This window comes from Eptatretus burgeri, chromosome 6 (assembly GCF_056783735.1).
Source record: "Eptatretus burgeri isolate ZD-2024b chromosome 6, Ebu_testis_v1, whole genome shotgun sequence".
Classification (NCBI taxonomy): Eukaryota; Metazoa; Chordata; class Myxini; order Myxiniformes; family Myxinidae; genus Eptatretus; species Eptatretus burgeri.
Window position 1 is genome coordinate 8,839,781 of NC_140966.1, and position 24,478 is coordinate 8,864,258.

The following is a 24,478-nucleotide window of genomic DNA, read 5'->3' on the forward strand; positions in this document are numbered from 1 at the left end:
TTTTTTTTTCACAGCTCTGGAAAAAAAAATAAGAGACCACTGCAAAAAAAAATTAAATCAGCATCTCTACATGTGTGGCAGCCATTCCATTCCAGTGTCTGTTGAATTCCAACACAGGCACACCTCATTCTACTTTGTGAGGTACTGATTAGGTGATCACCTGAACCGAATCTGATTTAACAAGAAAAGTATAAAAACCACTGTTGTGGTCATCACTATCCTCTTGCAATAGGACCAGCTGGATGGCAAAAACAGTGCTCGTAGTACCTCAAAAGTAATTGGAATCAAAAAAAATAACTATTGACCATGTCAAACAGTTGAAAAGAAAAGTTTTGAGTGAGGAAAAGAAGGGTTCAATTCTGGCTTTACTGGCAGAGGGATACAGTGAGCGTCACGTTGCTTCCATCCTTAAAATTTCAAAGATGGCGGGTCATAAGAACAAGATCAAGCAGCAGACATTGGGGACAACAAAGCTACAGACTGGTAGAGGGTGAAAACGACTTTCCACTGACGGGAATGACCGCCAAGTCATTCCAATGTCACTCAACAACCGCAGGATGACAGAAAGTGACCTTCAAAAAGAATGGCAAACGGCAGTTGGGGTGAAGTGCACGGCGAGGACGGTTCGAAAAAGGCTCCGAGGGGCAGGGCTGAAATCGTGCAAAGCCAGAAAAAAGCCCTTCATCAATGAGAAGCAAAGAAGAACCAGGCTGAGGTTTGCAAAAGACCATAAGGATTGGACCATAGAGGACTGGAGTAAGGTCATCTTCTCTGATGAGTCCAATTTTCAGCTTTACCCAACACCTGGTCATCTAATAGTTAGACGGAGACCTGGAGAGGCCTACAAGCCAAGTGTCTCGCACCCACTGTGAAATTTGGTGGAGGATCGGTGATGATCTGGGGGTGCTTCAGCAAGGCTGGAATTGGGCAGATTTGTCTTTGTGAAGGACTCATGAATCAAGCCACGTACAAGGTTGTCCTGGAAGAACACTTGCTTCCTTCTGCTCTGACAATGTTCCCCAACTCTGAGGATTGGTTTTACCAGCAGGACAATGCTCCATGTCACACAGCCAGGTCAATCAAGGTGTGGATGGAGGACCATCAGATCAAGACCCTGTCATGGCCAGCCCAATCTCCAGACCTGAACCCCATTGAAAACCTCTGGGATGTGATCAAGAGGAAGATGGATGGTCACAAGCCGTCAAACAAAGCCGAGCTGCTTGAATTTTTGCGCCAGGAGTGGCATAAAGTCACCCAACAGCAATGTTAAAGACTGGTGGAGAGCGTGCCAAGACGCATGAAAGCTGTGATTGAAAATCAGGGTTATTCCACAAAATATTGATTTCTGAACTCTTCCTCAGTTAAAACATTCGTATTGTGTTGTTTAACCAGAGTTGGTGTCAAAGCTACCCAATGCTCGCCTGTTTGTACATTTATCGTTTTTAAAAGACTCGTCTAATAATTAATATTTTTTATAAAGCATTGCAGTGAAGTCTGATCCAAATAATTTTAAAGCAATATATGTATTTGTATATTGTAATCAGTAACAAGAGCGCAAGTGAGCACAATATACACCCGAACAAGAAGGCATATACAGAATTGTGCTGGGACATGGAAAACAGCATCCTGGTTGCCATGGCAACCTACCGGATAAGCTGATCCAATGTACCAGAAAAGCTAACCTATGTAATGTACCAAATATGAAACGTGAAAGTTGAAGACTTTGGGAGTTAGAGTGCGGACAGGAACGGATGGACGAACGGACGGACGGATAGACAGACAGACGGGCGAATGGACGACCGGTATCACGTAATACGCCCCGATATAAATATATATATATATATATATATATATATATATATATATATATATATATATATATATATATATATATATATATATATATATCGGGCATATAAAAAATAGTGTGGTAAATAAAAACATTAGAAAGGAAAAAATAACTTGCACCAAAAACTTCAACATTTTCACGCTCATGCTCATGCTGACACTCACGCCAGGGGTATCGCTATAGCTCTCTGTTCTTCGAACAGGCGAGCTAAAAATGAATATGAACTTGTTTTGTTTGTATTATTTGAGGTCTGAAAACACTGAATCTTTGTTGTTATTTTGACCAGTTGTCATTTTCTGCAAATAAATGCTCTTAATGACAATATTTTTATTCGGAATTTGGGAGAAATGTTGTCAGTAGTTTATAGAATAAAACAAAAATGTTCATTTTACTCAAACACATACAGTACCTAAAAATAGTAAAACCAGAAAAACTGATAATTTTGCAGTGGTCTCTTATTTTTTTCCAGAGCTGTCTATATATATATATATATATATATATATATATATATATATATATATATATATATATATATATATATATATATATATATATATATATATATATATATATTATGGCATCTACACATTACTCAATTATCTTCCCTTTCTTGTTTACCTATTATTTTGCAATCACCATCATCCTGCTGCTCTTTCTATGATATTACAGCTTGCAGCAGCATGTTAAATTAATATTTTAGTTGTTGTTCAGTGTGGAGGTTATCAATATTTTGGTTATGTCCTGTACATCACATCAGTGCAATGGTCCATTCGGATTTGTGCACAAAGAGATGGCATTTATTGTTGTCTTTTATTTATTTTAAAATTCAGTATGCTATAATTTTTAACAAATCATTTTGTTTAAGATATAATTGGTGTGGAGATGTTTTCTTTCCCACCATTTGGGTAATCAAAACTGGGACAAAGTGCGGATACGCAGAAAATTGTCCTGCTCTGATAATTGCCTCTACCGCTTGAGGAATTATTCGCTATTCCCACATGTTCAGAACACTTGAGCTCAGTTGTGTAAGTTCAGTGGACTGTGGATGTGACAATACATAGCCTGATGAAGTTGTGCATGAGGTTCAGAAAATTGATTTTGTACTCAAAGAAAACAATCAGTACAATCAGGTGTAATAATGTCACAGTAAAGCCAACAATTATAAATACTGTAGGGAACCAGGAAACAATATGCATGCAGTTGAAATTGAAGGTCAGGATACACCTCAGGCTTTCTAACTCGGCAACAAAGTTTGCCAATATCATGTTAACTTTCGAAAGTGGTGGCTGTAAATGCACATAGTGAGGATAACTTTATTTGGTGGAAAAAAAGCCACAGTATCTTAACCAGGTGTGACCCAGTTTATTCCTGGTTCACAGTGATTCCATAATGATAGTTCTGTGGCTGATTACCAATATCTCAAATCTTTATAAGATAGAAAATGAGATATTGGCCATTTCGTTATGGGTAAAATCCATTCAGCAATCAGATAAAATTTTAGCGGACGAGAACAACAGTACATTAATAATGAACGATTACATTCTAGGGGTACTGTTATTTACCTGTACACGTCCTTTTTCCTGTTCATCTACTCTCCACGTCTGCTGTTTTGTGCTCCTGAGTCTCCCTCTGTCCAAAGCCAGCACGCGTCGTGCTTCCTCCAATGCTTGCTCCCCTTCCGCGTACTTTTCTGAAGCCAGCTGGGCGAGCACGGTGCAATATGACAGAGCATTTATTTTGAAGGAATCGACAACAACCGTGAGTTAATGGATTTTGGATGTGCAGACCTAATCACACTTTTTGTGAACGGCCAGTATTCCTACGCACAGGCATGAACAAATCGATGCTTTGTCAGGACATCAGGAGGTAACACTCCAAAGTTCAAGAGAATACCATTGACCGCCATGAATAAAATAAGATCACATAAATTTTCACAGGTTGTCTTCAACACCAGTCTCAGAAAATTTCACAGTTAAGAAAAAAATAAAAACAAATCAGTTGATGCAAAAACATGCAAAATGCAAAGCTCCATCCCATTTATCACTTGGGATTCACTGTGACACTTGCAGTGATCAAACACCTGATGCTTCTGCTAAGAAACAATGATGAACAAGGAAAGTAAGAATTACAATGGAAGTAAAGACGCAGCAAGAAAGGAGGGCTCGGTATCATAGAAAGTGAGGTTATAAAAGTTATTTCTTTGATAGTGATGTCGGGCTTATTGAGAAGCTCGTGCACACATCACACGCAGGATAAGGATACGGGGAAACAACAATGCACTTCTCTGTGAATTACAACATTTGTTGATAATGGACAAATCAAACTGTACTGGGATCCCAGCATCAGGTTCCGTTCAGCATTGTCCGTCTGGCCAAGTCGATCATTCTGCTGGATTCGCAAGTTCAAGTCCTATATTGTGTGTGTACGTGCGTGTGTTCCTATACAATGCCATTTCCTTGAATGTGGGTCTTTAATGTTGCTAACTTAGCAAATTGTTGCATCATCTCTGCGACACCAGCTTGGGAGTCCAATCATTCCTGGAAGCTTTTGTCAACTTTGGATTCGAGAAAATCCCTTAAAGGTCTACCGATTGCAGTGTTTACACAAATTAAATGTTTGTAATAAAATACAAACATTTGATGAAGTGACACGAAATAATGGTTGTTAAATGAAGTCTTCTTCATTCATATGCAGCACAAGGCTGCGGGGAAGCATCAATGGCTGTTGTGCTGATTCAGTGCCCCCCTGTAGGTTAGGGCAAGAAGTTAGAATTTAGCCAAGGTGCTGGCGATAGCTCGCCTACTCTACGTGAAGGACACCGTGGGATCTTTAATGTCCACCAATTAATGCCAGCAGACAGGACGCCCGTTTAACATCCATCCGAGGAACGGCACACACATTTAATGAATCACCCCACCTGTGAAACACCGGGATGAGCAATTTATAGCTGGGTCGGGATTCAAACACAGGCCAGACAGCTTCGAGGTGAGTGTGTGTACTTGCAGGCAGTCTTGGGCCAAGCCATCCTGTCAAGGCCGTTAAACCAAGTGACTGCATCATTATCAGTGGTCACATAGTAAATATGGGAACAGAGTAAGCTGCATTATCCCGAAACATTTTCAAGAGCTGGTTGTTCCAGACTTAGACAAGTAAATAAAAACGGTTGTGAAAAAAGGGGCTTTGAGATGAACTTGGAGAATGAACATTGTATGAACGACAGTACTTTCACAAATGAATAATAACTTAAACAAATACAAACAATTTATAAACACAAACCTTCAGAGCAACAATTTCAAATTAAACGGTATGGGCACAGGTCTCTGTATCACCGGGAAGAAAAAAAAACATCCAACAAGTAAAAACGTTATTGCCAATCACCTTGTTCGCTATTTTCACTTCCTCTGCCTGCCGTGCGAGCTTCTTCTTGTAAGCGGCCAGGTGAGCAGCCTCGACTCGCATCACGTTCCGTTGCTGTTCCAACTGGGCGAGGTCTCGAGTCGCCTGCTCTTTAGCTTCCCTCTGCTCCTCAGTAAACCACAGACGAAATGTCGTGTCCATTGTTGCGGTGTGTAAAATGTTGGTGTGTTGCCGAGTGGAAATGACACGACGATCGACGAATGAATGGTAGATAATATAGATCAGCGAAGCATACTCGCGATCGCGTTGTCCAGTCTGGATTTTTTTGTTTTCCCCAACAGAATGTAAGCAAACTGTAAAGTGTCACAGGTTCTTTGCAGGTAGTGTTGTAACATTGTATAAACTGTACTTCAAGGTAATATTCAGACTGTTGTATCCTCTGACGGCACAAACAAAAAGCAGCATTTTCTCATCCAGAAAAGTAATCGGGCAAATATCAGTGCATTCGTTTTAGAATGTTCCATTTTGATATTAAATCTAAATGTCGTGTTTCATCGTGTCTTTGCCGGTTTTGTGAAGACAAACTAAGGAGCCGTCTATTATTTTACGTGTGCACAGGAGAGAGGGAGGGTGGAGATTAAACTGGCAAAATTATAATTGAGAACAAAACGTGAGTAATTCGACTGCGCGCAGTCGACGGGTATGCCTCCGCTCTCCCGCACAAACACTTGAGTGTTGACATATTTGACCCTTGACCTTTATCATATCTGGCTCAAAATCTAATCAGTTAATTGCTCTGTCTAACTTTACCTTTGTACCAAGTTTGATGAAATTCTGTCGAATATTTCTTGAGTTAGGGCATAAACAGTAAAATTTCAGAGTTTGACCTTGACCTTTGACCCTTGACCTTTATCACATCTGGCCCAAAATCTAATCACTTAATTGTCCCGTCTTACTTTACCTTTTTACCAAGCTTGATGAAATTCTACGATTCGTTTCTTGAGTCATCGCGTAAACGAAAATCCGGACGGACGGACGGACGAACAACCCGGAAACATAATGCCTCCGGCACCCTTGGTGCGGAGGCATGAAAACATGTAGAATAGGAAAGAGAGAAGGGGTTGTGGGTGTAAGAAAAGTGGAAGGAAGAGAAAGGGCAGAAACTAGGGATACCTCCAGGAGAGCAAGGAGAGGCGTCCATATTTTTACCCCGCACACATGAAGTGAAAAACGGGGTGAAGCATTTAGTTCACTTTGTCTGTGTTTGTCTGTCTGTCCACAAACACTCGTTTATGATGGAGTAACAACTTCATTCCAATTAAATGTTATATTTTGAACATGAATCGGAAAACAAACCTGTAGTTTCGCAGTACTTTGGCTCTGAATTCATCCCGATCACACATGCACAGAGAGGAGTGAGATCGTTCTTAAGCGGTGCAGACACTGAATTGACACAGGGGGGAGCTCTCGCTGCCTCGCGTCACGTGAAGGAAATGACAAACTGCACTGCCACCTTCGGACACGGGTGGGATTTTTTTTTTTTTTTAACTATGTCTGCCTGCCTGGCAGTCAAACAAAATTGAAAATCATTCCAAACAGGAAACTTGCTGTTTTTAAGGATGTCATAAAGGACACAAACAACAGACTAGCAGAACTAATGTAACGTGTTAAATAAGGTGGTGTTAAATGAGCTGCATCAATGGCGGTAAACTTTGGAATATTTTTTTCTACGACCTTTAAAATCATTATTTTATTTCAATATCATTATATACTTAAACAATGGAGAACACAAATCGCATCTTTTGGAACTTTCAAAGCCTTCCATTTAGCAGTACTTGGACAAAACATTACGGCGTTTTACATCACCTCGACCGATCAAATTTGCCGCTCACAGACCCCGCCCATGCCCTCGTTACGGGGTAAGGTGTTCGATGAACTCTATATTTGTGTATGAAATAAAAAAGCGAACTACAAATACGAGAGGCCTTAAAACGTTCAAGGAACAGGTTATTCATTTGTAGCCAAGAATGTTTGTTTTTTGGAGAGACATTTTGAGGGATAAATGGAGCAAGTGCATTGAAGCCGAGGGACACCAAGTTGAAAAAAAAGATATCCCCATGGGGGACTGACACTTATTTCACCAACAAGCAGGGTGAAAATGAGGGATTAGGGGGAAAGGGCCATGGCCCCCCTTCCTGAAGTGGTCCGGTCGTGGAGAGCACAACTTAAGTTTACAGCATGGTCCTTATGTTTCATGAAGAGTTTCGTCTGCATCTGGCCGTCGGTTTCTGAGAGTATATTTTTAAAAAATACCAATATTTGAGGTGAAACCCCCTTTTACCCCCTTTATAGGAGGCACATTGGGATGGGGAGCACAACCCCATTAGACCTTACTCTCCTGATGCATTGTACTAAATTTGGTGTGTATCACTCAGGTAGTTGTGGAGAAGATGTTTCAGTGAAAATGAAGGAGTCGGGGAGGGGGCCCGTGGCCCCCTTTCTAGGGGAGATACGGCCACGAGGAGCACAACTTAAGGTGTATGTATGGTCGGTCCCGATGCCTCGTGGCGAATTTGCTCTGGACCTGTCTGGCGGTTTCTAAAAAGACGATTTTTGAATAAAATACCAATATTTGGGGTAAAACCACCCTTTCACCCCATTTATTGGGGGCACTTCCAGATGGGGAGCACAACCCAATGAGAGCTTGCTGTCCCGATACATCTCACCACATTTGGGCAATGTCGGTCAGGTTGTTTGTGAGATGTTTTTCGTCAAATGTAAACGGATGTATGTGCATTGTACACGTTCGTACTGATGTACACATACGGACGGTCGGACACCGGGACTCACTCTACGAGCTTATTTTGGAGAAATAACTTCATAATTGGTGGCTTGGACTCTTAAATATCTCGTTCCTGGAACTTGTCAACACCCCTCTTAGATTACCGAATACAAACACAAAGTTTCTATTGAATACTCATTGTTGGGAACACAAAGAGCCGACACACATTTATCAACATTACATTTCCTTTCAAGTTTGATATTGTTACAATGTTATGAATACTAGCCTTTGATAAGTCAGCACTGCATGAAAGGTCTCAATCTTGGTTACTCCGTGTACCTGAACCAGGCCGACATACAATCCACCCTTGGCAGCAATATCCGTAGCTTTTTGCTCGCATCGTGATGCAAATTGCTTTCGCTGTTGCCCGAGCTCTGTGTGCTTCCTGCCCAAGCCTTTATGCACCTCCAAGCAGTTCCTTTCATATTCCTCACGCTCCAGTACCAGCTTAACCTGATGAATCAAGTCAGATGAAATACATGCAATTACGCTGTGCTCAAACAATCAACATTCATGAGAAAAAAAAAAAACAATGTAAACAAGAACAAGACCAACCAGAAATTGCAGACCCTCGCCAGGACTTGTTTGGTGTGGTGATTGGGAAGTTTTGGTCGTATACTTTGTGTGGTGTTTGTGTACTGATGTATTATGTAATCAACAATAGACTTAACGAGAACTGCCACTCAATAACTGCTGGCATTTAGCGGTTATGGTGGCTCGCTTGGGATCTTGGGGTCCTGAGTTCGAGCCCCGTTTACCACTGAACTAACACCAGGTGGGGTTGACTCAGCCTGTCATCCTTCCGAGATCGGCAAAATGAGTACCATTGTACTGGTATAGGGGCACAGCATCAGCGGCACAGCCGCGCCCCAACAAAATGGTAGCTACCCGGAAGCCAAGCTGCCATATGCAAGAAGAAGATAACTGCTGGCAGTGATGACCGGGTACCAAGACGTCCCACTTTGACGCAACCCCGCTTTGATTGGACAGCTGACCCTGACCTATGACGTTTATCATTATTCAATTGAATTTAGAATGGGATTCAAATAAATACAATTCAAATCAAATGGAAGATGAAATAGGTACAGTCCTGCATTGGAGTCATCAGAAGGAACCCGAACAAGCAAAAGCAAAGATGAAGTCATCAGGAGGAACCTGGATAGCATTTGGGTTTCAGCTGCTACTCCTCTACCCTCAAACCTTTGGAGGCACAGCCAAGTGAACCTCATTCTAAAAAGAAAAAAGAAAATCAGATTCAAAAAAATTAAATAATTCTCGTTGTTACGCCACGTGTCCGATCAGGTATCAATTTAAGACATGTATTCCCCATCACCACAAGATCATAATTGTGAAGATTGACGTCCATCAATGAAGCGGTTCAAGAGAAATATTTTTTTTTTAAGATTTCAACCCAATCCAATATGGCTGCCAGACCACGTGACATCAATTATTTGTGAATACGCTGGTGTTCCAAGACTCGGGGAACATTTTGTGAAGTTTCCCCTCGATCTATCCAGCCTTTCTGGAGAAGAAGATTTTTTTATCGGTTTTAGGTAAAATCTAATACGGCTGCCAAACCAAGTGACCTATGACATCTTATGTGTGAACATTTTGTTCCTCATGGATAGGCGGTCATTCTTGGAAAGTTTCGCCTCGATCTGTTCAGCCATTTCAGAGAAGATTTTTGAAGGTTTTTAAAAAAAAACAAAAAACAATACAGCAGCCGAATAATGTGACCGATGACGTCATCAATTTTTTTTTTTCCCAGTGGACCAATTTATCCCTAGATGACCCTCAAAAATGTTCATAATGATCGGATGTAGCGTTCTACAAAAACAATTATGGTGTCAAAATGAAGGCACCTATGACGTCATAAAAAATCACTTATTCCCCATGAGGAGTATTTGCCATGTGCCAAGTTTCAATTTTTTTTACTTGCTGCGGTTAGAGAGATACAGAGGTCCAAAGTTTTTCCATTTTTCCAAAATGGCTGCCACACCATGTGACCTATAACGTCAGGTCAGGTCACTTGCTGCTGCTACTCAAGGGGCCTTCGTCTGGCCCATCCCCATCTCCTTGATATTCTGATCAACCTGCTGCAACCACGAGGCACGTGGTCGGCCCATTGGCCTCCTCCACTCACGAGACTCCCTCGCTGAGAGAATCTGGTGAGCAGGATCAGCATCAGGAAAACGAGCCACATGTCCATACAGCCGCAGCCGACGCTCACGGACTATGCAGGTAACGAATCTCATTTGAGTCTCTCTCAGCAACCGCTCATTGGACACAAAGTCCGACCAGCGATAGCCAAGGATTCCACAAAGAGACCCAGTACCGAAGGAGTTAAGTCTCCTTCTCAGATCCCTGGTCAGAGTCCAAGTCTCACATCCGTAGAGTAAGACTGGAAGCACCAAGGACCTGAAGACTCGGACTTTAGTCCTCCTGCATAGGTACCGACAGCACCACGCCCCATGATCCATTGAATCCATGACTCCCCAGACCTGACCCAGACATCGATTGTTAAAACATAATTTTCATTGAAACATTCTACATGAGTAGTCGTTCCTCTGGTGGGAATTTCATCTCAATCTGACAAGCGATTACGGAGAAAAACCCCAAGGTTCTGTGCAGACAAACAAACAGACAGATGAACGAACAAACAAAGACAGACAGACAGAAAAACAAACAAACAGCCCCAAATGCAATACCCTCTCCTCTGGCGAGGTTCCTACAACGGCACTCGGTACAGCACTTTCCTCCAACAGGCTGAACAGTTTACGTTTTGTATCCCACCGATAGGCCAGATCTGGATTCGGACCTGAACCAAAATCGGATCGGTTTGTTGTTCTCACCTAAAAAAAAACTCATCCACCGAGTTTTGTCAGTACTCGTCCCCAACTTTTTGAAATATCATGGCCCCATCTCTCAAGGGTGAAGAATCACTCAAAAAAAATATTTTAAATTCTTGTACCCGGATCCAGATTCGCGTCTTCACCAAAATTGAATGAATGCTTCCTTCTCACACACCCAACCTGTCCATCAAGTTTCGCTTGAATCCGTCCACAACTTTTTGAGACATGCTGTTTACAGACAGGGGTGAAAATATAACCTCCGTTCACTTTTAGTGATGGAGGTAAGAAGCCATATGAAGTTGTACCTTGGCTTTGCGCAGCTCTTCTCGTTCAAGGTCCCGTTGCTCCAACATTGCACGCAGATTCTCGGCCATGCTACCTTGCAAGACTTCCGTCTTACTGCGCTCGGCCAGCAGTCTGTGACGTTCCTGGAATAAAGATGAAAAGACTTTGCAAAACATATTGGAAACTACAAGGGCACTCGGTAGAGCGCATACATCCGCCATGTAATGCCTGGTCCACGAGAACATATCGGGCCCAAAACACTTTTGAAATATCACGCGATACAGTACTATATCGTTTTTGGCCCTATCTCTCAATGGTGAAGGATCTGTATCTTCACTGAAATCTAATCAATTCGTCCTTGTCACACACCCAACCTGTCCACAAAATTTCGTCCGTATCCGTCCACAACTTTTTGAGATATCCTGTACACAGAAAGGGGTGAAAACATAACCTCCTTCACCTTCGGTGACGGAGGTAAAAAAAAAACAGGATGTCAAAACTTAACTGTGACCTTGTATTGGCAGTTTCAACATGTTTTACAATGGGTGTCATGTAAAAACTTTTATTTCTTTTTGTGAAACTATACAGTTTTACCATCACAGTAGCAAAGGGTTAAGTATTTCATGTGATACATCTCACTTTAAGTTACAACCACAGATAAAAGACCATTATACAATACGAGTAGAGCCTACCCGTCGCTCCGCTGATGAACCAATTAGTCGTCGTGTTTGACAAAAATTTTGGGTGAGAAGGAAAGGAAGACAAATTTACCCCATGTATAGAGTGCTTTAACCCCTCCCTGTCCTCACGTCCCACTCACCACCACCAGCACTCTACCCCCCATTCTTCATGATGTCCCTTCCTGCCCTGCTAGAAATGTCTCTCATGATGTGTGTGTGTGTGTGTGTGAGAGAGAGAGAGAGAGGGAGAGAGAGAGAGAGAGAGAGAGAGAGAGAGAGAGAGAGAGAGAGAGAGAGAGAGAGAGAGAGAGAGAGAGAGAGAGAGAGAGAGAGAGAGAGGTGCATCGTCCTTTGGATGGGTTAAGGGGCCATTTATTTATTACATATTTGTATCACACCCCAATTCTCGACTTGAGCGAATGCACTTTTTAATGAGTGCGCCACACATTCAAGCCTCATCACATTTAGGAATGGCCCAGTTAGGTTTCAGTTAGGATAGATTCTAACCTCCTCCAGCAGGCGTGCCTGTTCTTGCAACTGGGCCTCGAGGTGAGAGATGACTTTGCGAAGCTCACTTCGCTGCTGCTGCAAGTCTTTCCTCTCACTTTCCAGGCTGTCCTGCAACACTGTAAGAGAACCCACAACAATGTTACAACCAGTCTTAACGCCTGACTCACCCCCCCCCCCCTGTTTAGCTAGTCCCTAAAGCAAACTCTTCATGGCAAAAATGCCAAGAGAGAAAAAAAAAAACAAGATAAAAAGAAGAAAAAGCAAAATAATTCAAAAGTCAAAGTATTGTTCATTTTTAAAGACCATAACATAAATATGCTGTCAAAATTGCTACACTACGTTCCCATTCTGTCTGGTGCGCAGCACCTCTTGTGACCATGGAAAGTTGATAATATTTCCCAAGACCACAAGGAGAGTTTAAAAAAAAACCTAAACCTTTCAGCAACAGACCCACGATGAGCAAAAAAGCACAAGTCCTGTTGCTCTCACATTGCAGACAGGTTGATTGGCTATCATTTTTATATATATATATATATATATATATATATATATATATATATATATATATATATATATATATATATATATATATATATATCTCTCTCTATCTCTATCTCTATCTCTATCTCTATCTCTATCTCTATCTCTATCTCTCTCTCTCTCTCTCTCTCTCTCTCTCTCTCTCTCTCTCTCTCTCTCTCTCTCTCTCTCTCTCTCTCTCCCGGTCTTAACAGAAGAGGTTGGGGTGGGATCAGCTGTGCCAAATGAGGCTCCATCCCAGACACAGCAACAACCTACATTTTGTGTGATGTCATGCTTCGAATGTAGGTTAATACAGTGTCTGAGATGGAGCTGCATTGGGTCTATTGTCTACCCTACCCCCCCCCCCTAAAATTAACATCTCATTTTGTACAATTCCCAAGTGGAAATCTTCTCAATGGGCCAAAGCTTCCCAAAATTATCATGGGAACTGTGTGGGGTATTTACAATAAGGGCTGTGTCAACTTTATCGTCAATAAGCTCCACATTAGCTGGCTCAGTTTTGTTTTGACAGAGTTCTGTGCAGCATCAGCAAACCAGATATGCTCAGCCATGCATGCCTGTGACATGAGCATTGTTGATCAACAGTCTGTGGCATATTTGCTTGTTCCAAACGACAGGGCTGGTGCAGGGTCTGGTTGTTGGATCATCGACTTAATGTAGCTTTTCCCCTCTCTCACTTTCCTGGCAACATGTCCATCTCAGCCGCTTGCAAGTGAAAGTTGGCCCAGCAGTGCTCTCAATCAATGTTATTTCAGGACGTCCTGGGCAGGTGACATGTAATACACCTGCAGATCTCTTACCTTGGGGGGGGGGGGGAAATGCTACACCTGAATGTGTTTCCACAATTTCTCAGCTTGCTGTAGAGCAAACAAATTAATGTTTTCCAACAAGAAAATCATTGATTGCGCGGTGGAGGGTTTTTCCGCAACCTCGAACACGTGACCCCAGTTTCCCCAAATTTGCACACAATTAAAATGATCATGAAGTGTCCTAAATATTTATCTGATATTACAAAGATTGGTTTTACTGCTCCTTCTCTCAGTACGTATAACGTGCGGTTCACAAAGCCTCACCAAGCAAAATGACAGCTAGGCCTCCTTTCATGAGCCAAACTGGCATGAAACAAACACTTTACCACGGTGGAAACATACCTCAATGTGTTCACAACACAAATTGCCTTTTCAACAACAACAAAAAAATCACTTTAAAATTAAATCCCTGGGGTGAAGAGGGGGCTGGCTGCATGAGAATGAAATTTTAAGACCCTTTTTAAAATTGTCTCATGGATTAATTATCAGCAAGACCACTAAAATGATAACTGCGTATGATCTGTCATCATTAGGTGATATTTATTTTTTTCGAATAAATCACTATTCTCGAACCCTAACAGCATATTCTCAACAGTTGGCAGTAATTTTTCGAATTCGAATAAATTTTCGAAAATAAATAAATAAATAAATGTGATCCTTCTCCCGACTGAAAAGTGATTGAAGTGCTGAATCGGAAACAAAAAGGCGAGGGCAGTTTTACTGGTCATCTCTCATGCCTAAGACAGGTTGGTTAGCTTACGGAGGTTGGCCTCCAGAGCCAGTCACTGACTGGGCATCTTCCATCATGCAAAGTACTTCCTTGACACACCTGAACTACTATCCACCTCCAACGCCTTCATCTGCAGCTTGATGGGGGTAATGCTCCCACCTTTGGGCCGGATCCCCTGCCTCATATCTTGCTCAGCTTGATGCCGTGGAGACCAAAGAACCCTCCGCCCTCTCCGTGCTCCCTCCCCCCACCTCAACCAAGTACATGCAGGATGCACTGCTCACCTCCACTTATTTGTTCCTCTTTTTTCCCACCTGTGAAACCAACTTCCATACTCTCTTCAATCTCATTCTTCCCTCCAGGTTTTCAAGACAGCTGTTCACCACCATCTGAAATCATCCCCATGATCCAAAACTATGATCTTTTTTACACCCATTGTCCCTCCTCCCCACCCCACCCAAATTTTGCTTCAGTGTCCATATTGTCCACCATCTGGACTCTCCCATACCCCTCATCCTGACCCACATCTCTTGATCGTCCGTCTACGTTTATTTTCTCCCTCGGCCCTGCTTTTGGCATTTCCCCTTTCTCTTTCTCCTGTTCCCTTTGTTATATTGCATCCTGATTTTTTCCGTGTTTAGCTCTTACATGAGCCTTGATTCTGTCTATAAAAAAAGGTGGGAATGGACTCATCCAAATTTTTTGCGTTCAGATCTGTGCCCAGGCCAGCTTCTCCCTTTGTTTGATGCTGGAAAGAAAATATTTATAATAAAATGATCATGGGCTAATACAGTTGGACTCTTCTACATCCAGTGTGTGGGTGCCCTCCACACTTCGCAATAAAATTAGTCAAGGCCAAAATTTTCCAGACAATGGAGTGGATGGGGGGGGGGGAGCATATCAATCGCAGTTCTGTTTGCTTATTGACAGAGACCTGCCACATTGTCTGCTGGCATGGAAAAAAATCAATTGTGAGTGATAATTAATCATTGTTGACTGTTGGCCCGAGGGTTGGCTGGTTTAACCTTCCTTTCTGAACTGATGGGTCACGATGCTTAAATCCCAGTTTTCAGTCCGATCTGCTAAATGTATTTGTCCATTGTCTACGAATGTCCTTGCAATTCACTTGAAAGTACACCAATGTCTACTAATGTCTGTCTTGCACATGATGTGTGTGTGGACATGCTTTACTGTCTCTGTCTCTGTCTCTGTCTCTGTCTCTGTCTCTGTCTCTGTCTCTGTCTCTCTCTCTCTCTCTCTCTCTCTCTCTCTCTCTCTCTCTCTCTCTCTCTCTCTCTCTCTCTCTCTCTCTCTCTCTCTCTCTCTCTCTCTCTCTCTCTCTCTCTCTCTCTCTCTCTCTCTCTCTCTCTCTCTCGCAGCGGGTGGCTGCTGGTTGCGTCATTGGTTGGGAAGTGGCTATGCCGCTGATGCAGTGTCCCCCTTACCAGTACACTGGTACTCATTTTGCCGACCTCGGAAGGATGACAGGCTGAGTCAACCTCCTGGTGAATATTAATTCAGCGGCCTAACGGGGCTTGAACTCAGGACCCTAGGATCCCAAGCCGCCACCCTAACCCCTAAGCCAACACCAGGCTACATGCTTTACTTCGAGTCCGAGATTAATGCATTAATAAAATTCGCTAATAAACATCTGTCCTATATATTCCTCACAAAAAGTCAAGAAACAATTTTGAAACTATGTTAGAAATTATAAACCTGTGAAATTGTGTCTCAGTTCAGAAATTTCTTCATGTGTATATAAACGATGGATAAATTGAGGAAAAAAAACCCAATTGTGGAATTGAATGTATAACATGAAATGTTACAACAGGGTTTGAAGTTAGCCCCAGTCCGCCAGAACATGCCAGGTAAAATTCCGGTTGGACGGGTTGAGTTCCCGGGCGACCAGTCTGGCGGACAGGTTCAATTTTCAAAGCAGATGACGATGGCTTGCAGGAAATTGGTTTGAGGTCACCAGTGATAACAGTAGGTCCACGTATTCTCAACAGTTGGCAGTATCAATCACCTCTTTCACATATCGCTCCATTAGTGCTGTGGCCACATCGAAAAAGAGCCCTAAAATCACAATTTCACCAACTGAAGGTATAATCTCATAATGAAATGGATGATTGTAGTTGCAGCAGTTGTGTTTATGATTTTGTTACAGATCGGGGGTTCAAGTTTCACCATGAGGGGAAGCGCTCAAGTTCCACTTGAACACCCAGTCCTGAAGCCACCAGGCACAAATAACTTAATGCTCTGGTGGGTTATTAAGCAATACAACCACCAGTGCCGATTGGTACTGCCAATCCAGCAGGGTTACACTACCTCGCGTGATACCTTACGTGTGGACGGCCGCAATAAGGGGGGGTCTCATGCCCTCGATGCATACTCTCGTTAACTCATCAAATCAGGTGCAGCCGAGCAGAGCTGCGAGTATGCACCGGCTAATCAAGAGCAAATTGCGTGGGGCAGAACTTCCAGTTATACTGCAAGTGGACTATGCTGGACCAAGAGGGAAAAAGACGCAATGAGCTGGCTACATTTATAACAAGCAGGTTTATTTATAACAAGGGAAATGCAAATATCTTATATATTATTTCCGAGTTTGTGGTTTCGTGTCGCGCTATCTTCGACTTTGTCCTGCGCTCGAGTAACGTGATATTCGGCTTACATTATCTCAAAGACCATATGAGGTGCATGGTACAAAAAAGTAAATAAAATGGTTCTGAAACAGTGAAATCGTATTCCACTTACTGCATTAAAGTAAAATTACTACTGATACTCTGCATCAGTTCCTTTCTCAAACACACCCACCCCAACATGTCACGCAGAGCGCGGGTTATGCTAGTTTATAAAATAAGACACAGTGCAGACCTATACCGATATAACGAACTTCTACAATCCTAACTTTAAACGATACAAGACAGGCGCCATCAGAAACATACCCTGAGGAAAGTTAGACAACAAAGAGAGATGAGGAAAGATGAGGTGGTTGTGACCTCTGTTGTACCTGGCACGGCCAATGGAACAACACTTCCCAGTCGCTTAGGATGGAGAGGAGGGGAGGAAAACTGAGGATGTCTAAGGTATGTGGTTAGAGAAGGTGCAAAATGAGGGGTGTGATGAGGTGCAGATAAGAAAATGGAAAGAGCTGCATTTCTGTGGGGTCGCTCTGAAAAGAACGTTTGTCAGGACTTGCCCTTGCCGATTGCTGCTCTTTTGCATTCACAGCAGACGAGACAGAAAACAAGAAACAGAACATATGAGAAGATAGTCCTAATGAGGTTTGAGGATGTCTGTACGTGTAAATGTGTTTTGGCTTCACAGTAATAAATGCACTCAGCATGATGCCTGAATTATTTGCCCACCCAGTGCTCCAATCCACTTGCTCCATCTCCTCGAGCAATGTCTACCTGTTCAGCTCCACATTCCGTACCGCCGACCAAGCCAAAAGCATTCCTTCTCTTCCCTCCTCCTCACATGATGTTTTATAGTTGTTTGGCAAGGGTGGGGCCTAAAGGTGGATCAGGATGGACGGTCAGCGTTTCCAAGCATCCCAATTAATGCAGGAACACTTCCCCTGGTTTTGGCCCCACCCATGTGTGGATTCAGCACCGGAAATGGTCTCATTCATTTATGCGCCTCACCACGTGACTCTTCTCTAATATTTACATGGTGGAAAGGTATCTGGTGGCGCTCTCCGGGTACAAACATGCGCTGGACACCAAATGGGCGTCGTAACTGAGCCGAGCGCTAGGGCTATCCTTGCGATGTTGAATTGATTGTAGTGCATACTTGTGTTTCAAGTTACACATCAGAACGCCCCAAGCACAAGCATCCGGAATGGTACATGGCACCCATTGTTCCCCATGTCCAAAGGGAAGTGGTGGGTGTCTGTAGTGGTGACTGTGGTTGTGGCGTTTGCAGCAGTGGTGTAGCGGTGAGTTATGGAGTGGTGGCTGAGGTGTCGTAGCAGTGAGCTATGGTGAGGTGGTTGAAGCATTGTAGCGGTTATGGTGGTTAATGGTGAAGGTAAGCCAGCTTAGATTGATGTAGGTATTTCTATAAAGGTGTTGTAGTGGTTGTAGTATGGGGTAGTGTTGTGGTCCAAGTCTGGTGAAGGTTTAAAAAGAGCATCTGTTTGATAATGGCTTTGAATGAGAAAGGGTGCGCATATGCAAATTAAGACTGCCCCCATTGCTATTCATGGAAGCATGCATGCGTGAAGGGAAGGTTGTGTGTGCAGTAACGTTAAAAAAAATAGACAGAGGATGAGAATAGAGGTCTGCCAATAGTCCATGCAATGCATTTTGTCCCATAAACAAACTCGACATAAAGGAAGGGCTATCTAAAATGAATACAAATGAAATAGCTGTCTTGGGATCCCTATATGTTGTGTGCCATTACCTAGGGGGGAGTGCCAGTTTCGCAGAACCACAACAATATGTTAATTAGCCCATTTCAATGGCAACATGCAGGAAAATTGATAAAACACCACTGAATCTAATTCAACACATCTGCCTTAATGGTTATTAAGATACAAGTGTAAAAACATGGCATCAAAATGTAGCTATGGAATTGGCTTATCAGATGAATATTCATCTGTTGTAGAATTTAACTAATTTGTGTGCCCATTAATACAGGTATTCCTCAAACGCAAAATTTTACCAAAAAAATGTCAATTTTTTTTTTTTTTTTTGTATACCTTGGTCGAGGCTCGTATGAGAGCTAACACACAACTCACAGCAAGGAGGCATGAGACAAGAGGGGCGGGAGTGGAAGGGACAAAACAGTGGGGAACAGACACATTAGGTGAACTGTGGAAGGGAGAGGGATGGGGATGGGACGGGGAACATGGCGAAGAGAAGGTGGACATTACAGGGACTTTCAGGAAGGAAAGCAGGGGAATTGAAGGAAGTGGGCTTGGGTGGATTATCGGGGGTAGAAAAGATTGAGGATTTGGATGGGGGAAGATAAGAGGTGGTGGTGAACAGCTGTTTTGAAAGCCTGGAGGGAAGAATGGGAAAGAATAGAGTGAGGAAGTTTATTCCAAAGGCAGCAAAAAAGAGGAATGAAAGAGTGAAGGTGAGCAGTGATTCGTGATTTTGGTAGTTTTACCAGAAGGGGGTTGTTGGCGGACCTTGAGCGCCCTGTGGAAATGTGGTGGGGACAAATCGCAGAGAGAGCAGGGGGGGCAAGGCTGGAGAGGAGTCGGTAGAAGACAGAAAGACCACCGACCAACCTGCAGTGATTGAGTGAGAGGCCCAAAGACTCAGCTTCATTGCGGGAGATGCCGATGATCTTAAATGCCCTGGTTTCGACAGCGTGAATCCGAGAAAGGTGGGAGGCAGGAGCACCAGCCCAGAGGGGAGAGCAGTGCTCCATCAGGCTACGGACAAAAGCTTTGTAAGTGGTCAGGAGCTCAAGAGGGCCGAGGAAGGACTTTGCACGACGGAGGATTCCCAGTCGGCGACTGGCTTTTGAGGCGAGGTTGGAAATGTGACTTTCCCAGGAAAGGTCATGGCTGATAGTGAGACCCAGAAGCTTGAAAGAAAAGACTTCTTCCAGAGGATTGTTGAGAAAGTGGATGGGGGGGTTTTCTAAACGGTCCTTTCGAAGAGACATAGTGAGAGTCTGAGATTTGTCCGGATTGAAAGACATGTTCCATGTGTTGGACCAGTTTGTGATTTTATCCAGATCTGCAGTGAGCGAAAAAGCTGCTGCTTGCCGGTCTGAGGGATGACAGATGGTACGGCAGAGGGTGGAGTCGTCGGCAAAGAGAAATAGAGGATTTTCCAGACAATTCTTTACTTTTAAGAAACTATACAAGTCAGCAAAAGGCTCCGATGACAATAACAACTAAAAAGCATCTCAAAATGCAAAGCCCATCCGCATCCGCTTTGTAGTCGAACTAAAGTTGACCAAAACGACAGTTAAAAAAATATTGTACATTTTATTCATTTTTGTTTTCTACAATCTCATAATAAAGGTTTGTTAAAGATCTGATGACAAAATCTCAATTGGTGAAAATATTATGGCCTAGACATCCACACTGAATCTCAATGGTAAATAAGGATTTTGATTACAACATTTATGGCTGGTCTCCCACTTCATCAAAAACATCATCCCTCCAATCCTTTATTCCCCATGAGGAGTAGAATGAGATGTGCCAAGTTTCACAATTTTCCGATCAGCGGTTTCAGATACCATATTTTCCGGTGTATTAACCGCACCTGTATTTTTCACCCTCAAAATATATATATATATATATATATATATATATATATATATATATATATATATATATATATAGTATATACATACAGCATATATATGTATAGATATTGAACATTTTATTTTCAAATCGAGATCAAATACGTTTGTATATTAACTTTAAATAGCACAAAATGAAAAGTTTAAATCCAAATGAAGCACAAAATTATCAGAATGTTGAAGTCTGTTTTGTAATTGTGTCAAACCTTTTGGAGGTAAAATCAAAGTCCAATTTGTTGATCATAGAGTGATGAAATGGCTGGTGTGTAATCAAGAGAGCTTCATCGCTGTACTGAACTCATATGCACACATTGAGAAGCTCCCACCCACGATTGCTTACATGAGTTGTATTATACAACGAGCTGACATGAGTTGTATTATACAACGAGCTAAACGAGTTGCATTATACAACTCGTGTATCCCGGCATCCCGGGACGAAATGACGGAGGTATCGACATGCTGACTCCCACGTCGGCTTAATTTTGTCGAACTTACCCCTCTTCGCCGACTTTCCGCTCAGCACCTTCTTCTTCCTTGGCATCTTCTCTGTCGTTGCCTTGCTTGTTCTCCAGCGCCGGATGACGGACTCATTGACACCGAATCGCCTCCCAGCTTCCCAGTTCCCAACCTCTTCCGCAGACCGGCAGCCAGAGAGTTTGAAGGCTGCGGTGAATGAATGCCTTGACATCTTGATAGAGAGAACGGATGATACTTGAAGATCGATGGACCTGCTCTTGCTTTGAACAAGCCCTGAACTGGTACTTACAAGAGTTGTACGTTCAAAATAACATTGGTCATCAAGGGTCATAAAAGGGTGTTTTTATCATATCATAACGACCCTTTATCATAATGGGAAATTCGGACATAACACGAGGACTTTTATTTGAGTGGTGAAGAATGAGGAAATAATTGTTCAGAGTGAGAAAGGTTCGAAGAAGATAGGGAGCGGAAGACGGGCCTTCACCCGGACAAGGAGAACAAACTCGTTGCGGAGTTTCAACAGATATTTGCTTGAGGATTGCAAATGTATTTAGTATTTGTTTCCGAGATACAGACAATTAAAATTTCAATGACGTAAAAACTGACATCAATGCAGCCATTCTGAAGAACATTTACCATTCATTATAAGTGCAGGTCATAGCTCTTTGAATACTGTATAAGCGCATATGGGAAATAGGCACATACGTGTTCCACTAAATCTAAAAATAAGGGCATACACTTATTATCCAGATTCCACTGTCATTGAAATTCAGCATTGAAAAACTGATTGTTTTTAAGACTGATTATTTTCTATACCTGTGTATTAACTGCACCCCCAACTTTGAACTTTTTCCAGCCGATAAAAAAAAATCGCAGTTAATACACTGGAAAATATGATAATTATCTTATTCCCGATATGTACAGTATATATATATATATATATATATTTGTATATATATATATATATATATATATATATATATATATATATATATATATATATATATATATATATATATATATATATATATATATATATATATATATATATATATATATATATATATATATATATATATATATATATATATATATATATATATATATATATATATATATATATATATATATATATATATATATATATATATATATATATATATATATATATATATATATATATATATATATATATATATATATATATATATATATATATATATATATATATATATATATATATATATATATACCCACATCCACATCCACATCAATATTCTGCATATGATATATGTATACGGTATATATATATATATATATATATATATATATATATATATATATATATATATATATATATATATATATATATATATGTTGAGATCAAACCCCATTACTGTGGTGGGTACCAGGAAGCAAGTGCCACACCAGCTGTTGCTACATGCATCCTAACCAACAGGAAATGCCTGTCAAATCCTGTATTAAGGCCGAAGTCACATTTGCCACGGCGGCCGTGGGGTCTCCAAAATCTACGGCCACTAGCAATTATACGGCGGCCACAGTATTTCCACGATCACACAATGTAGCAGTCACATATGTTTTTCTTTTTCGGGGAGCCGCACGGCGTATTTAGAAATTGTGGAGACCGAAAACGTGGGGTTGCCATACGGTCTTTGATTTGATGTCGCACGGTGACCTTAAGGGGGCGCTGCGGCGGCCATAGAATTTTCAAGGCAGACGCAAGGTAGCCTCAAGGTGCCCGCAAGGCGACCGCAGGGGGGCCCAAAGGCGAACGTGCGGCCAGACGGACGGTAAGGAGAGGGTGCATTTTTGTTTTTTTGTTTTTTTTACCAGTTTTTTTTTTTTCGGCTTGTCGAATTGCTACGGCAAACGTAGAAATGAAAAAAGTTATAAATCCGCGTTATAATTCCACGGCGACCCCTACGGCCTGTAAAAGATAGCCAAACGGCGTAGGGCCACCCTGAGGCCACCACAGAAACTCTGCGGCCGCCGCACGTTTCTGTAAAATTCAGGGGAGGTACGGCCGCCGTATCCTCGCTGTAGAGCAAATGTGACTTAGGCCTAAGCTGCCTGTGGTACACAAAACATATCTGGGAACAGCTCGGGAACAATTTGAATTTCAAAAAGGCTCTTCTGATTAAACAGTTGAATGGGCTCCACCTATTACACATCAGCTGAGCAGACTATAACCCCCTACTTCCCAGTAGGAATGTACTGCAGCCAATACTGAGAAGAGAATTTAATTATCAATTTTACAGACCAGTCCACCCTGGAGAGGGAACATCCACAGACACATGTTCCAGACTTGTTGCTCCTCACCTTATGAGGGAGGCAGCCTGGTGTGTTGGCGCAGTGGTTAGGGCAGTAGCTTGGGAACCAAAAGGTCCTGAGTTCAAGCCCCGTTGGGCCACTGAATTAATACACCAGGGGGTTGACTCAGCCTGTCATCCTTCCGAGGTTGGCGAAATGAGTACCAGTGTACTGGGCCGGTGTATACCCCGGTTAGAATAGGTGTACCATATCCCTGTGTCGTAAGAGGCGACCAGGGTTGCGTCAGGAAGGGCATCCGGCGTAAAACATGTGCCAAATCACTATGCGGATCATACGGATGATCCGCTGTGGCGACCCCTTACGGGAGCAGCCGAAAGAAGAAGAAGAAGAAGACCTTATGAGGGGGGCCTTTTTTATGCAAAAAAGGTTTCTTTTAAACATCAAAACATTTACATAGGTTGGGATGCATACCTTGACCACACGGCCAAGGTACACAGTCCAACAAGACTGTTCTATGAGCATACACATGCATCTCAGCCTAAAGGCTGAAGAACATGGTCAATGAAACACACACATCATAACCCCGAAGGGCCAGAATGCATGGTCATATAATTTGACGACTCCTCAATAAGAGTAGGTCCCCATGAGATTCGTCAATGTGGAGCAGAGGATTCTCCCCAGAGTGAACTGGCTACTTGAAAGCATCGTGTGTGTGTGTGTGTGTGTGTGTGTGTGTGTGTGTGTGTGTGTGTGTGTGTGTGTGTGTGTGTGTGTGTGTCGGGGGGGGGGGCGATAGGCTACTGAATTGTCTGCATTTGAAGCCAAAATATACCTCAATGTGTCCAGAGTTGTGCAGGGAATGCACATTCTTCCGAACACAGCAAGGATCTATCTTTGGGCTGAAGTTGCATCACCCTCTGCAGTCTACACTGTTGGTTCGCCCAAAGTTTGTCAGTCCTGCAGGATTTTCCTT

General features: G+C 42.3%; 1 protein-coding gene across 8 annotated transcripts in view; it reads right to left on the reverse strand.

Moving 5' to 3' along the window:
- The window catches only part of FBF1 (Fas binding factor 1), a 215,869-nt gene that overhangs the window by 29,776 nt on the left and 161,615 nt on the right, over positions 1-24,478 (reverse strand). For 7 of the 8 annotated variants that reach the window (XR_015058923.1, XM_085883880.1, XM_085883877.1 and 4 more), the window contains 5 exons: positions 12,373-12,491; positions 11,206-11,328; positions 8,328-8,501; positions 5,228-5,371; positions 3,412-3,549 (listed from right to left, as the gene is read on the reverse strand). Coding sequence is in view for 7 of the 8 variants with exons in the window: in XM_085883880.1 (XP_085740006.1) it covers positions 3,412-3,549; positions 5,228-5,371; positions 8,328-8,501; positions 11,206-11,328; positions 12,373-12,491 (698 nt within the window). In the remaining variant the exon portion in view is untranslated. The remainder of the gene's footprint in view (positions 1-3,411; positions 3,550-5,227; positions 5,372-8,327; positions 8,502-11,205; positions 11,329-12,372; positions 12,492-24,478) is intronic. The other variant, XM_085883875.1, reaches the window with a different exon arrangement.